Source organism: Mastigoproctus giganteus, chromosome 7, assembly GCF_048544385.1.
Source record: "Mastigoproctus giganteus isolate SK-2022 chromosome 7, ASM4854438v1, whole genome shotgun sequence".
Lineage (NCBI taxonomy): Eukaryota > Metazoa > Arthropoda > Arachnida > Uropygi > Thelyphonidae > Mastigoproctus > Mastigoproctus giganteus.
In genome coordinates, this window is record NC_143581.1 from 42437105 (window position 1) to 42453101 (window position 15997).

The 15997-nt window shown below is 36.1% G+C and overlaps 1 protein-coding gene across 4 annotated transcripts in view; it reads left to right on the forward strand.

Annotated features, from left to right (window-relative positions):
* Positions 1-15997, forward strand: part of SPoCk (secretory pathway calcium atpase) — a 461326-nt gene that overhangs the window by 403112 nt on the left and 42217 nt on the right. For all 4 annotated transcript variants that reach the window (XM_090376865.1, XM_090376868.1, XM_090376866.1 and 1 more), the window contains exon 19: positions 6966-7034. In XM_090376865.1, the coding sequence (XP_090232991.1) occupies positions 6966-7034 (69 nt within the window). The remainder of the gene's footprint in view (positions 1-6965; positions 7035-15997) is intronic.

Sequence of the window (15997 nt, forward strand, 5' to 3'; positions counted from 1 at the left end):
GATTACTTTTTTTGGGATTCTTCAAAGATGAAGTATTTAGCAATAATTGCAAGTTTCTGTTGGAGCTTCAGCAGTCAGTAATTAGAGAATTTGAGAACATTCTGAAGAATTGCCTTGCTGTGTGTTGCTCTGTGCCCAAAAGATTACAGTTTTGTAAAGACCAAAATGATGGCCTTATTGAACAGATGTTGTAAAATACCAGGATTTTAAAAAAAAAAAAAAAAAAAAAAAAAAATTTTTTTTTTTTTTAATATATATAAGCCCTTTCTATTGTGCTAGCATTAATTAAAATATATATTTAAAATATTGTTATTTACAATCAATCATGTTTCTTTGCATATGGACCATCTATGTATATACTATGTCATTAAAATTGGCTTTTCCAGAAGGGTGAGTTAATTTCGCTGCCCTTCACTGTGATTTTCTAAAATTCAGTGGTATTCTTAGCATTTCGATGCTTACAAAAACCTCTTAGGCACTGAAACCAATAAGATATTGAATATAAGCAATACTTAGCAAGAATACAAGCAATACTTTGCAAGTAATTTCAGCACCCTAAAAAGAGGTATACACGCAAGTTAAACATTATTACATACACAAGTTAAAATACTGATTTATTCTTAGAGCTCAGACAACATCGGTGCAATATGGCCTAAGTTGCCCTTGCGCCAGAAAACACCACCACAACAACAGACAACATCAGTACTGTGTGTGTGTGTGTGTGTGTGTGACCCTCAGTGAGCAGTGATCCAGGCTGCTATATATTATAATAGTTAGTCAAAATGGTGGCGAATGTCACCTCGTGAAACAACTCTGTGTTTGTATGATAAGCTGAGATGCGGAGATATTCCCATTATATTCTAGTTGCAATGTTAGAAACAAATCAGATGAGCTTGTGGGTGATGGAAACATGATAATATTATGGGGACATTGTTGAGAAATTTGTGTAAGTGTGTGGGAAAGCACTCTCTTACTTGAATCTGATATCTGGAATGAAGCATATGAATGAAAGCAGCACATGGGCCTCAGAGTGTTACATGAGATCATCAGAACACTTAATGCGGTATGATAAAACTCCTTTTGCTTCTAAAAACACTGGACAACAAAGCAAAACTTGTTTTATGCCATTAGTACAAAAGTTGCATATTTTAAAGAAAATTGATCCACTGATTTCAAAAAGTACCTAAATTGTCTCTATCATGTCTCCATTGAAAGATATACTGAAATTTTAGTAAGTTAAAGAACAACAAATTTCAAATACCATACAAACATATGCTATCTTTAAAAATTAGTCTTATTCATTTTAAGATATGTTAATCAAACATATAATATATGACGTACATTCTGTTTTTTTAGAAATGTTTACCACTCAGAGTTTTTCTTTTGGTCTGGTTTGCTTTTCTCTCTTAAGACATGGCAGTAATCTCCCATCATGGCAGTATCCTAGTGACCTTGGTACCATTTTTCCTTCATGGATGTCCTGATGAAAGCATTCTCCTTGCTCATCACTTTTATCTCCCAAATTTTAAGAAAAATTGCTGAGATGAGAATGAACAAAATCGATTTTCAGACATTCAGTAGTCCATATCTTTATAACATTGGAGTAAAGTTGACACCAGAGATTCATAATTATCTTCTTTCCTTCTTCTGGGAAATTCACAGACAACTGCTTTAAACAATTGCCAAGCTGCTAGTTCAGTATCCTGCAGCTTTCTTCGGCAAATAAAGAAACTCCTCAAAATGATGAGGAGTTACTTTATTTGAAACAAGATGAAAATTCCTTCTTTAAATTTTGCATCTGTTGAATTGGGAAACACTTTCCTCAGGTACAGAATCCACTTCCTTCTTTATACAATCTTAACAAAATTCTTCATTAATACAAGCTTTATATGCAAAGGTAGAAGAAGAATCTTTTTTTGCTTCAACTAGCGAGAAATATTTTATATTACTTCTCTCTCTCTCTCTCTCTCTCTCTGGTAAAAATTCCTACCTGTTTTTGCACTGCTAACATTTGAATATTTTTATGTTGCACAACTGTCCCAGAAACATAAAAAACAACAGTATTATATGAAACTTGCAGATCAGTGAGTAATCCAGTTACCTTAAGATCATTACAGACATTCAAAGCAGAGTCATGGTACATTACAGTACTATGTTGTTGAACCTCCTTTATCCTTCAAAAGAACCTGAATTCGTCTAGGCATGGATTGAACAAGATGGTGAAAACGTTGTGAAGGAATGGAGTACCATGCAGACATGAGTGTGTCGTACAGTTCCTTGAGATTTGACGGAGGTGTAGGCTTGCAGCGAACAGTCCTTTCCAGCTCATCCCAAAGATGTTCAATAGGATTGAGATCCGTGGAATGAGCGGGTCACTGCAGCAAAGAAAAGTCATTGTCATGTTCCTGGAACCATTCCATAGTTATTTGGGCTTCGTGTACTGGCGCATTATTCTGCTGGAAGTAACCATCCGACTGAGGATAAACTGCCAACATGAATGGATGCACTTGGTCAGCAACTATATTTAGGTACGATGTGGCATTCAGACATGAATTTATGGGTATCAATGGACCCAACATGTGCCAAGAAAACATTCCCCACACCATAACACTGCCCCCACGACCTTCCACAGTAGTCGTCAGACATGACAGGGTCCATGGATTCATGTTGTTTTGGCCAAATTCAGAGCCTTCCATCGACATGATGCACCAGGAACTTTGACTCGTCAGACCAAGCAATTGTTTTCCAATCCTCGATAGTACAGTGCTGGTGTTGCTGTGCCCACAGGAGGTGTACTGGCTTGTTCTTCATTGATAACAAAGGTTCGCGATGTAGCCGTTGGCTGTTGTAGCCCACTCGCGACAAAGTGCGACTAGTGGTCCATTGTGATATTTTGTTCTGTGCACCAAGGTTTCTAATGTGATGTGCAACATTGTGGCTTGTCTGTTTGCTTGCACAATTCTAGCCATCCTCCTCTGACCTCTCTCATCAACAAGCGATTTTCTTCCACAGGAGTGCCGTTGAGAGGATGTTTTCTGTTCATTTCATCATTCTCGATACACCCTTGAAACTGTGGTGTGTGAAAAGTTCAGGAGAACTGCCGTTTCAGAGAATCTTTGTCCAGCACATCTTGCTCCTACTACCATGCCACGTTCAAAGTCCATTAGATCACTCCTTTTCCCCATTCTTGCAAGTTTGTAAGCTTAACTGATATTAGAAAGGTTGTTTTGCTGCATTTATATCCACAACTGTGGTCATGTAACTTGCAACATTGTGGGACAAACCATTTGTGTGCACAGCAGGGGTGTACCTAATAAAGTGGCAGCACGGTGTATTTCCACTGTTCAGCAAAACTGCTTTTAAACTTGATTTTCAGGCATCAATAAATATATGCCATTCATTTGCATTGGGTTCAATGTCCAATTTGTTCAGAAGTCTAATATCCTTACAGAAACAGAACATACAGAATATACAGAAAACACTTCATTGTTGACATCCAGAATAATTAATGTCAGACCTCTTGTGGATAGCCAAATTTCCTGGATAATCAAACGTAAGGTCAGATTAAATAAATTCTGTTATAATGTATTAAGGTAAAAGAAAAAGACTTTAAATATTGTGAAAAAAAAAACGAATTTATTTAATTTTAAAAAAATAATAATAACTTATACATATGATGTATATTCAGGTAGGTATTTTACTTCAAATTTTATCTGGAAAAAAATTTTAAGTATTTTTTAAAAATAATGTTCGATCATTTGTTGTGACCTGTTTTTTTTTTTTTTTTTTTTTTTTTGCTACTAAATCTCTCAAGTTAATAATATCAATTTGATTATATAACATTCTTCCAGCCCATTTCAGTGCTGTTTATTTTCATTGACATTTACCGTAAAAAAACTGAGAAAAATAATAAATCACGCAGTCGGGGTGATATTAGTCTTACCGAATCTGGAGCTCAACTAAACATAATATAAAACGAAGAGAAAAAAAATAAGCCATGGAAAATTGGGTTCACGGATATGAATGACTAAACTCTATCACTCATGGTTTCCTAATCCAACATTTCACCAGATATATAAGTCAAAAAAAAAAACAGACAGAAATACTTGTAACAAAATAAACATTTGTCTCAAATACTACCATTAATAAAAAAAAAAGAAAAGAAGAAGAAGAAGAAAAATAAGTCTTTCAAATTATTCCAGATAACCGACATTCTACTGTACTATAATTTTAGTTCCTGCTTCAAGTAACTTCCACTGTTGTAACCTGTAACGAAGGAGTTCTGCTTGCTCTTTAGATATGTTTAAATAATCAACTAAGTCATTCAACTCTTTTTGCTTAATCAAGTGCAGTGTGTTATAATTTTGTGGTTGCTAGTTCAGATGTGCTGAAGTGGATAGTCCAGCAAAGTCTGCAACTCAAGAATCTTTGCTATATTCTTTACTGCTTCTTTCATCCCATTATTTTGGGGGATCTGGAATCAGTAGGTCTTCGTTATGTGGAACATGCCTTAATTTAGGATATATTAGGATATTTGATGCTGTGCTTGCTTGTGCTGGACATCCCTGGTATTTTTGTCATGCAGAAATGGCAATTGCCAATGTGGGTGCATGGTTCTCACCACACCAGAGGAACAGCAAAAGGCATACTTTTTAATTTTCTCAGTTAGCCACATCCCCAGATTTGTAGCATAAGTAATGCAGCACTTATGTGGAACCTATGTTTTGTCTTTATCACCAATCTTGCAACCAAAGTATAAATATGCACATTTGGTAATACTGTAGATTTTCTTCCTCTGATTTTTGCTGTAAACTGTCCAAGCATACAGCAGAAATTGTCAGGGTGATTCAGACTCTTCCTTTGCTTTTTCTTAACCATTTTAACAATACAATGCTAAGCAAAACACAGAAGAGACAAACTGTATGCAATAGATTTGCAGATAAACTGTACGTGTACTCACACAACAGCTGCACTAACAGTTTTTGTGTTTCCATTACTGTAAAAGAGAGAGAGAGAGAGAGAGAGAGAGAGAGAGAGAGAGAGAGAGAGAGAGAGAGAGAGAGAGAGAAATGGGAAACAGAGATAGATAATATTGAACATGAACAATAATGAACATTTTATTGCCTCCTTGCTATAACTGCCATTTGTGGCAGTAATATTGTAGAGGCAGAAAAATCTTTGTTTTCTTGGAGGATCAGATGGCATTGCATATTGTGTAATAAAGAAATGTTTTGTGATATCCGTTTTGTGTGGTAAAGGAAAATTTATTAGATTGAGTACAAGACAAAGCTTTCCAACGTCATGATCTACAATGTACTGGTGATTAGGCTGATTTTCAGACATCACATGCCTTTTTTGCACTGGATCATATCTTAAAAATGTGAATTTTTATGGATTGGGCTGTAATAAATCATTCTGAGAACCTAAAAGGGTGTGGTAAAATTGATTTTACTGTAATTTTCATTTGCATGTATTTCGCAGACTTCTGCCAAATAAATATTTGCAAACAGAAATAAAGGATAAATTATATTTTTATCTCAACATCTTAAAAATTAAGAATATTTGTGCTTAACACTTTATAAAGTAGTGTAAAATATCTTATTTGTGATGTAAATATGCCTAGAGAAATATAAACAAAGTAAAAAGAGCTGAACAGTGCAAATTAAAATAGAATAATTTAAAATAATAATGATTCTAAAAAAGATAGTAACACTTGGCCAATATTATTTGCATCTTGTTTAATACCAGTATTTATACCTTTCAACCTAACTTTTCTCTATAAAATAAAGGCATGCTTGGCATTATAAACACAGTCTGTATTTTTGAATTAACCTAGTAAAGTTCTGATTTTTAAAACTGAATACTAAATAATACATTCAAAAATTAGCAGATTTATTTCTTTTTAGCAAAAACTTGGTTAAAAAAATGATGCTTGAAACAAAATTGAAGTATTAATAAAAAAAGAAAAATGAGCATTACCAGGATTTTTTTCCACTTATGTGAAGAATTAAATTACTGAATGCTAAATCTGAATTTTTTTCTGAACACCTCTTCCACCACAAATTCATTCAGTAATTGCATCATATCTTTAGAGGTTCCATTCATTTCTTTGAAGCTGGCTGTTGCTTTCCAGTAATTCTCAATATGATTGATGTCAGTACCCGTAATACAATCTCTAAAGCTTACTGTGAATTTATGGTGAAATGAGTGAAATTTTTGCAGCAGAATATTTATCTGCTAGTTACTTTATATTAGAATAATCCTCCCCCTTATCAGATACAATATTCAGTCCTTCAGATATAACATTATTAATTGTGGTGGCAAATTGACGTGGTCTCGATTTTATATGAATTTTATGTAGCCAGATTTCTGTTCAATGTTATACTCCAGGAATCCACTTTTACCTGCTGAGATTTCTTCCACAGTGGTACTTTACTATATTTCCTTTACTAATAATGATTCATCAATTTGAATTGTATGTCCTAGCCCCCCTAATTTAATCATTTCCTCTAAAATACTAATGATAATTATCTCTGAGTATGATTAAATAAGACCAATTGTTTTACAGTAATAGAAATTAAAAATATGATTTTCATTAATGGAATTTTTGTTCCTGCAAAGTATCTGTTCTTAAGAAGTGATTGCTTATATTGAGATAGGATCGAGCTTGGAAAACCCCCATCTTATAAAAATAATTAACTAATATTAAACTAGTACTAGTTACTAATTCAACTAATATTAAAGTGACCTTCATACTTATAAAAAGAAACACAATCATGCTGGAAGGATATGGAAAATCACATTGATGTTTTCCAGTTAGCAGCTAATCACCAATACATGGTGAAGATAGTGAAGCAGGAAAGCCCCACCTTGTACCCAGTGTAACAAATTTGCAATAAAAATATCCGTTTTTGTTTATAAATGGATAACTTATAAAATTTCATTAATAACAATGTTAATTATAGGGCTGCTATAGAAGAAGGAAAAGGAATTTTTTATAATATTCGAAACTTTGTTCGTTTTCAACTCAGCACGTAAGTTTGTCAGCTAATTATTCCATTTTCTTTGTTTAATTATATTTGATTTATATAACTACTATTCCTGAGATTCATATTAGTTTAATACTTTCTTTTTTTAATTTTTTGAGCATGATTCTTAGTTTAAGTTTAAATTAAAATAAACCTTTAAATTTAAAATTAATGTTTCAGCCATTCTTCAATTCTATAGACTTTATCCTTTAGCAAGTATTTTTTACTGTAGTGTTAATTCACTATCTGCTTTTGTGTACCTGCAACAACTATGTTGTGATGTTAGCATTTTTTTTTTGCTTTAAATTCCTGAAGCTGAATTTCAGTATTTAATATTTTTCCTATAAAATCGAATATGAAAAAGACAGTTTCATTATAATTAACATTTATAACATTGTTTTGGTTTGTACTTGAAATTTTTGAATGTTCGGATATCTTAGAAACTTGCACTTAAACTTAGAGGTCCACAAAAATATATTTTTCTGGTTTATGGGTTGCAGCAGTTCTACCCCCTAGCTGAAGGCTATTCAGGGATGTTAGTAATGGCCATGTGGTGCAAGGAAACCTAAGGCTGCACCAGCCAAAAAAAAAAAAAAAAAAAAAAAAAAACAACAAACAATAATAATAAAATAAAAGGAAATACACAATCTATCCAGCTGACCTTTGAATTTCCCCAAACTGTCAGCCTCAACCACCCATGTAGGTAACTTATTCCATAATTTATAACTTACTGGCTAAAATAAAACTTCCTGCAATCCAATCTAAACATCTCCTCCCTGTAACTTTTGGTCCCTAGTTCTAGAATCATTTATAACTGTGAAAATTTTGTCCTCATTCATTTTATTTTTGCCTTTCAGAGCCTTAAACACCTCAATCAAGTCTCCTCTTGAGTTTCCAAGCTGTGCAACCCACATATTTGAAGTTTTTCCTTATATGGGAGGTGCCTCCGTAGCCAGGTGGGCAGGAGCAGCAGTGCGTAGCACACGCTTCTTGATTAGACCGGGGTTCGAGCCCGTCACCACCAAATACGGAGGGTGCGGAAAGGTCAGGGAATGACCACAGCATATCCCTGGAGCAATATGGCCTTAGTTGCTAATGCTCCTAAAAACCAAAATAACAACAACAACCCACACGAGCAGTTACTTTATAAGCTGGAACAGGTTGGAATCGCAGGAAAAATCCTTAGATGGATAGCAGGATGGTTTCAGGGCATGAGGCAGAGGGTTGTGATAAATAGTTATCCCTCAGATTGGGTTAACGTAAGAATGGGGTCCCCCAAAGATCAGTATCGGGACCACCATTGTTTTTTGTTTTCTTAAATGACATCAATGAAGGTATAGATGGTGTGATGTCTAAATTTGAAGATGATGTAAAGATTGGTAGAGTAGTTAATGATCACTGCCAAGCAGAGCTTCTTCAGAGTGACCTAGATAGACTTCAGGGATGGTCAGAAAAATAGCAGCTATGCTTTAATCCAGCAAATTGCAAGGTCTTACATCTGAGGAACAGTAACCCCAAAATAACTTATACACTTGGTACAGTTGAATTAAAGCCAGTAGTGGAGAACGGGGACTTGTGTGTTACGATATAGTCAGACATGAAGTTCTTTTTTTTTTTTTTTTTTTGTTAGTTTTTGGCGCATCGGCTTCTGTGACCATAACGCACTTCCCAAGGTTTTTTTTTTGCAGTACTCTGATCCAAGCCCGAGGCGGGATTTGAACCCACGACCTTTGGGTTGCCAGGCAAGCACTTTACCCAACCCGGCTAGCCCGGTCGGCACATGAAGTTCTCCGAACATTGTTAGCCAGGTTGCAAAGAAGACTCATGGTGTCCTATCAATGATTTATCGAACATTTGCTAGTAGAGATAAGGAGATCATAATCTCATTATTTAAGGCTATTGTTAGACCACACCTGAAAAAAGATAGAGCTTCTTTAAAGGGTTCAGAGACAGGTAACTTGTTTGGTGAGATCGGCAAAAGGGTGTCCATATGAGGATTGTTGTTATTTGGTTTTTTGGAGCATTAGCAACTAAGGCCATATTGCTCCAGGGATATGCTGTGGTCATTCCCTGACCTTTCCGCACCCTCCGTATTTGGTGGTGACGGGCTCGAACCCCGGTCTAATCAAGAAGCGTGTGCTACGCACTGCTGCTCCTGCCCACCTGGCTACAGAGGCGCCTCCCATATAAGGAAAAACTTCAAATATGTGGGTTGCACAGCTTGGAAACTCAAGAGGAGACTTGATTGAGGTGTTTAAGGCTCTGAAAGGCAAAAATAAAATGAACTCTTTGCCAGTGATTTCTCATAATCTGCCTTTGCTAGCCTAACCTTTTCTGTGGCACTATTACAAATCAGTTTCTAGCTGCTATAAGCTTCAGTACTTTTTATTGCTCTGTAACATTTTTATAGAGTCTTCCATGCTGGGTGAAGCATGTGCAGTAAATTGAGTTAATAATAATAGTAATAATACTTCGTTATTCCACAATTCTTTTGGGATAAGAGCAATTCTTACAGATTGTTTTCAAAATATTGCCAAGTTAGTCTGGTGAGGATATGATTGTTGATATTGAAAGAGTGAGGAACAGTCAGCCATGTAATGGATGTAGGGCATCAAAAATTTAAAGTTCTTCCTCACACCAACCAAATGGGAAATGAAACTAGAAAAAGTCAACTGAGTATGTCTCTCTCCTTGTCAGCTTCGAGTTTGAAACAAGTAATACTATTTTTAAGGAAATAAAATAGTCTTCCTATATATAAAGAACATAGAATTCAGAAGGAATTCAGAAGTGAAAAACTTCAAAATGCTAGTGAGAGACTGTCTGCTATACTAGCTTAAAGTTATCACAAGCAAATTTTGAGAAAGAATAAAAAGTCCACCTAATGAAGTGCAGATAGAAATTGTGGATAAGCGATTTGCAACATAAAACATTCTCATGAGGAGTATACAGGGAATTTGAAAAGTAAACATAACAATAAACATAACATTTTGTTCCCCAGTAAATTCTGTAAACTGTTTTCGTCTGATGAAGATGAACAAATTCTTAGGTTTTAAAAAAAATGTATATTAAAAAATGCGTGCATGCGTGTGTGTGTGTGTGTGTGTGTGTGTGTGAGAGACAGAGGGGTAAATTATGTGTAATTGGTATTACGTAATGAAAAAATAATAAATAAAATAAAATAAATAAATGAGTATACAATTTCAACATGAGAATGCATGACTTCACTGCATCCCTGTAATATTGGGAAGAATTCTGTTGCTGGGATTTAAAGTTATTCTGAATCTTCTCCATAGCCCAGAGTTGGCCCCAGGGAACTTGTTTTTGTCTCAAAGCTATAAGACAATGGATATGACTGGTGAAGGAACTATGAAATGACAAGGTAAATAAAAAATTTATAAGTAAGTTCCCCCCCCCCCTCTTTATATCTCTATTTCATAAAAAGTTATGCAATAAGAGGTATTACTTTTCACTCCACCCCTGTAGTTTAGTTTTGGGTTGATGTACATTTCATTAAAAGACCTTTTGTGATTGTATCTTTTAACTGCTCAGTGAACTGAACTTACGTGGTATGTATAAGTGATGGTATAGTGTCTATTTAATTTACTGAAAATTTTAAGCATTTTACAGAATGATCAAAATTTGGTTATTTAGATATCTCTGAGAGTTAGTATTATTATTAATAGTAGCAAATAATGCAAGAAAACCAGCTTATATAGCAGCATCAACAAAAAAAAAAAAAAAAAAAACCCATCTCATATTACCTATCCATTTCCTTTAATAGTTGTCTCTCTCTTTCTTCCATGAATTTATTCAAACTACCACTTCTGCAACACAGGCAAAAGTTTATTCCAGCAATCAACTACCTGATGCAAAAGGCAAATTTCTGCGCATCTATCCTGCAACCATCCTTCCTCAATTTGAACTTATGTCCCCTAATGCGTATAGTCTGAGCAAAAGGAAGAACTCCATCAGCATCAGCTTATTCAATCCATTTGAGACCTTCAGTCAGATTCCTCACAGGTGTCTAGTCTCTACATGCTGCAGTTTCTAGAACTGAAGCCTTTCCTTGTAAGAGCACCCTTTTGTTCCCCACACTAATCTCATTGCCCTTCTCTGCACTTGTTCCAGCAGATCCATATCCTTCTTAAAATCAGGCCTTCAGACTTCTGTGCAGTATGCAAGGTGTGGCCTAACCATTGCCTTATACAGTACACTTTCAGAATAACTGCACCTTTAGGAGTTTTGAGGTGCCGTTATTTCGATCTTTCTGTTATCTAGAAAGTTTTATATTTAATGCAGAAATAATGAGGCTAAATAAGAAATAGATTAAGAATACAATTTTATTAACTGCACATAAAAAAAAACATAAACATGTTGACAATCTAATGTTATATTCTGCCATTAATACACTCCTACTTACGCCTCGTAATATTTTATTTATTATATCTCAAGTTTAGTCAGCGTGGGGTAGCACAGTGGTATCGTCATTGTTGACTCGAGGAACTTTCATTGGCTTTTTCCACTCTGTGGCTGAGTTAATTGTTTCAGGCATAGATTACAAGGTTTTTCAACCAGAGAACACATGGACAATTTACAGACACAATACACATGTTATATGAAATAACTTTCCGGGTGAATCTAATGTAATAATTTGGATTATATCAAGTTCGACACTAAGCTTTAATGTCACCTTTTTTTCCTTCTCTGTATGAGGTTTATTAACTTTAGGAACCATATTGAGAGGCTTTTAATTTTAAATAAATGTAAAACAGCAGTATAATCCGTGATATCAGTACAGAATTCACTTTCAAAATGGCAAACATAAACAAATACAGTAATCACGTGACTTGCTGTTTTCTTTTTTCGGCCCTGCAAAGACATCTGTGCTGTATATAAACATTAATCTCAATGTGCGATTAGCTTGAATGTTCCACTATTTGGGGTGCCATTATTTTCACAGTCTACCCTGAGTGGACAGAAATCATGGGATACCTACCTAGTAATGGGTAGGCCCACCTTTCTCCTGGATAAGGGCAGTCATATGGTGAGGCATTGAGTCCACTAGTTCACGAAAGCGTTCCACAGGTATTTCCATCCATGCTTGCTGCACCACTGTCCATAATTCCGTTGCATTCTTGGGTGGAGAATCCAAAGCTCAAATGGACCTTTCCACAGCATCCCAAAGATGCTCCACGGGGTTCGTGTTCGGTGAATGGGGAGGCCATTCCATGGTGGTAAAATCTGTGGAGTGCTCTTAGAACCATGTTCTAGTCACCACAGCTGTGTGGAGAGGTCCATTGCCTTGTGGGTGCATGATGACCATGAAGGAATGCAGATGGTCTGCAAGGATGGACACATAACCTGGACCTTTCAGAGATGCATCTAGATGTACTAGAGGTCCCAACATGTGCCAGTTGAACATGCCCCAGACCATTACCGACTGTCCACCTGCCTGAACAGTTTCTTGTTGATGTGCATAGCTTCGTGCGGTTTCTGCCAGACACACACTCTCTCCCGTCCGCTCAAAATAGCTGGAAACGGGACTCATCAGACCAGGAGACCAGTCTCCAATCACCCAAGGTCCAGTGCCCATGGTTTTCCCAGTTGAGGTATAGAGTCCTGTGTTGTGGCTTTAGCAATGGGACTCTGGTGAGTTGGCGGCTAATGATTGCCTGATGGTCTTGGTGGAGGTGTTTCTGGCACCTCCCTCGTTGAAGTCCGCAGTGATTTGTACCATTGTCGCTCTCTGGTTGGCTGAAACAATGTGAGACAAATGTTAACAGCCATGTTCATCCACCACCTTTCTCTGCCAACAGCGCTGTATTCCGGAAATGGCATATTCCCGATACACTCTTGATACTCTAAAACAGGGATAGTGCAATTTCTGTATCACCTCCATGATAGAGTGACCCCATGTATCAGGCACCCACTATCATCCATCTTTCAAAGTTGGTTAACTCACAATGTTTATTCATACTGACATTGAATTACCGTCTATGCAAATGCAGTATACCTATATACCTGTCAAGCGGTGGGTTTGCCCACTAGCAAGAGGGGGTGACAGCGTCATGTTGCCCAGGAACCAGGTATCCCATGAATTCTGTCCTTTCAGTGTACTGTACAATGGGATAATCACTTTCTTATCCCAGCTGGTAAAATTCCTGTATATTGTTAACTAAACTACATGAGCTGTCTTAGTTAGCCTATCTGCACTGCTCGTAGAACTTCATATCTGTGATAATGTCCAAGTTAAAAACTTCAATTAAATTTCATTTTCAAGATTGGGGAAAAAAGTAGATGCCACTGATATCCATTAAAGCATGCATGCTGATTTCAGTTGCAAATGAATTACTTTGAAATTAGTTGATGAGCATTGATATTCTTAGTTTCCAACACGGTCTTTATGAATACTGCATACAAAATTATTTTAATTGTAGTTAGAGAAAAGGCCTCTATGTTGACAAAGAGGCTCTTTGCCCCGAAAGCTACTTGTCTTGTCTGCTTGATTTTATAGCTTTTAATTTAACATTTGTATTTTAATGTTTTTAATTTTTAATTTGTCTTAATTTTAATGTAGTCTGTTTTGTTTTATTTTTATTATATATTTGTGTCTCTAAACTTTTTATGTTATTAGTTGTTGGTTGTGGCAATAGTATTTTAGTATGCTAACTGTAGGTATCTAATTTTGGCATGATAAATTCATTTTGATCCACAGAGATCCATGTTTCTGTCAGAAGATTATCAAATGTAGAGACAGACGCACATAATAGTCACAGCATTATGGTAAGAAACAGGCCACTCCAGACTGAACAAATTTTTTTCAGAAATTGCTTTCAGATTATTTCTCCCTTTCCTGGTCACCATTAGCCAAAGTATGGCTCTAACTAACAACAGTGTAACAGTTAATGTTTCTGCATGGAACCTCAATATTCACAGGAGGACTTTGATGTTGCTGTCCCCTGTCCACATAAAGCACTGTGGAGGGGAAGGACATGTATATAAAGATTGCAAAAAGAAAAGTGAAGATCCTATTTGCATTAATTGCAAGCAAAAGAATAAAAATTACTGCCATTCAATAAGAAGCCGAGATGGTAGTGAATATAAGAAGTTTTATGATCAATATAAAAATTGAATTGATTATGGATAAAAGGAAAATTGATTATGGATGGCTTAAGGTAATGCAAGTGAATGGGCAGAGAGCATATAATGTTGCTCTACAATTAAGTCAAAAAAATGGATTAAAATAATTATGATGCCCTTCTGCTTCAGGAGCCATATGTGGTTGAGAACCTTGTAAAGGGTTATAAAGTAGATGATAAAGTTATACGATCAAAAGGGAACAGCCAGGCTGCTATTATAGTAAGAAATAAGAATCTGGTGGTAACACAAGTAGACGAGTTATGTTGTACTCATGGTATATGTGTTGAAATCGTTAGTGAGATAGGAAGTTTGTATCTTGTAAGCATGTTCGAGAGGCAACCAGAGAGGGTAATACTCTTGATCTGGTTATCAGCAGTTATCATTTGTGTATTAAGAATTTTCAGATAAAGGAACCACTAAGTGGCAGTGATCACAGTGTACTGATGTGAGATTTACTTAAAGTTATAATTACCATTGGGAGGGTAAAGGAAAGGGTTTTTGCTTCCATAAAGGTGACTACAGTGGTCTCAGACAGTTTTTAAATTCTGTGGTGGAACCAACTGATGATATTACTAACAGCAAATTCTAAGTGGGAAGCATTCAAGGAATTAATTGTGGAAGCTACTAGACGTTTCATACCTATTAAGAAATATTGTTCAAGGCTTAGGCCTAAATGGTTGCCAAATGAACTAATGAGACTCGTGGCAGAGAAGAAAAATGCATGGAATGCATATATTATCAGGCGACACAGAAGCCTATGGCAGATATAAGCTAGTCTGTAATAAGTCACAAAGGAGATTAGACAAGCGAAGGCAGATTACAAGAAATCTTTGGCAAAGGATGCTAAGAAAAACAGCAAGGATTTCTTTACTTATATAAACTCTAAAAGAAAGGGAATGAATCAGATTGATCCACTTGATATCAATGGTTCGACTGTGGATGATCCTGCTCAGATAGCAAACAAACTGAATGAGTATTTTGTATCTACATTCACACATGGGGAGTTGTTAAGGAAGAAAAATGCCAGAAGCTTATCAAATTGTACAGGATGCTTAATGATTTTGTAATAACTGAGAGCAAAGTGGAGGAGAAGGAACTAATCAAACTCTTAGCCATAATTATGAGAGCATCCTTGGACTCGGGGGAGGTCCCAACGGACTGCAGACGTGCAATGTATCCCCAATTCACAAAGGGGAGGGGATCAAAGGGTGACACGAGACCAGTTAGTTTAACTTCTGTTCCGCGTAAAATAATGGAGTCATTTGTTAAAGATGCATTGCAGAACCATCTAGACAAGACTGCAGCAATAATTCAGACACAGCATGGGTTTGTTAAGGAGAAGTCTTCGTCTTGACAAATTTGATTGGATACTATGATGTTACTTGTTAACAGGAGAGACTGCTTCTACAGGGATGGGATACACTTAAATAGAAAGGGTGCAAGAATATTTGCTGATGCTATCGAGGCAGTGTTAGGTGGGTCAGAAAACTGCTAGCTTTGTTGGGGGGGATACAAGGACTAAAAGATTAACAGTAGCCACTGGCAGAGGTGAAAGTGATTCTTGCACTGCTTCTATTGGAATGAGCAGCAGCCCAAAAAACAAGATGCAGGATATTTCATAGACTGCTGGAAGTCATTGCGGTACAAGTAAACACATGGGTTGTGTTAGGGTAGCTAAGAATAGAAACAGGTGCATGTATACTTGCATGTACACCAATGCTAGGAGTTTGGTAAATAAATTTGAGGAATTGCTCAAAGCATCAAAGGCAGATATTGTTGGGATATCAGAAACGTGGTCTACAGAAAGGATAGGAAGGGAGGAGGGGTTA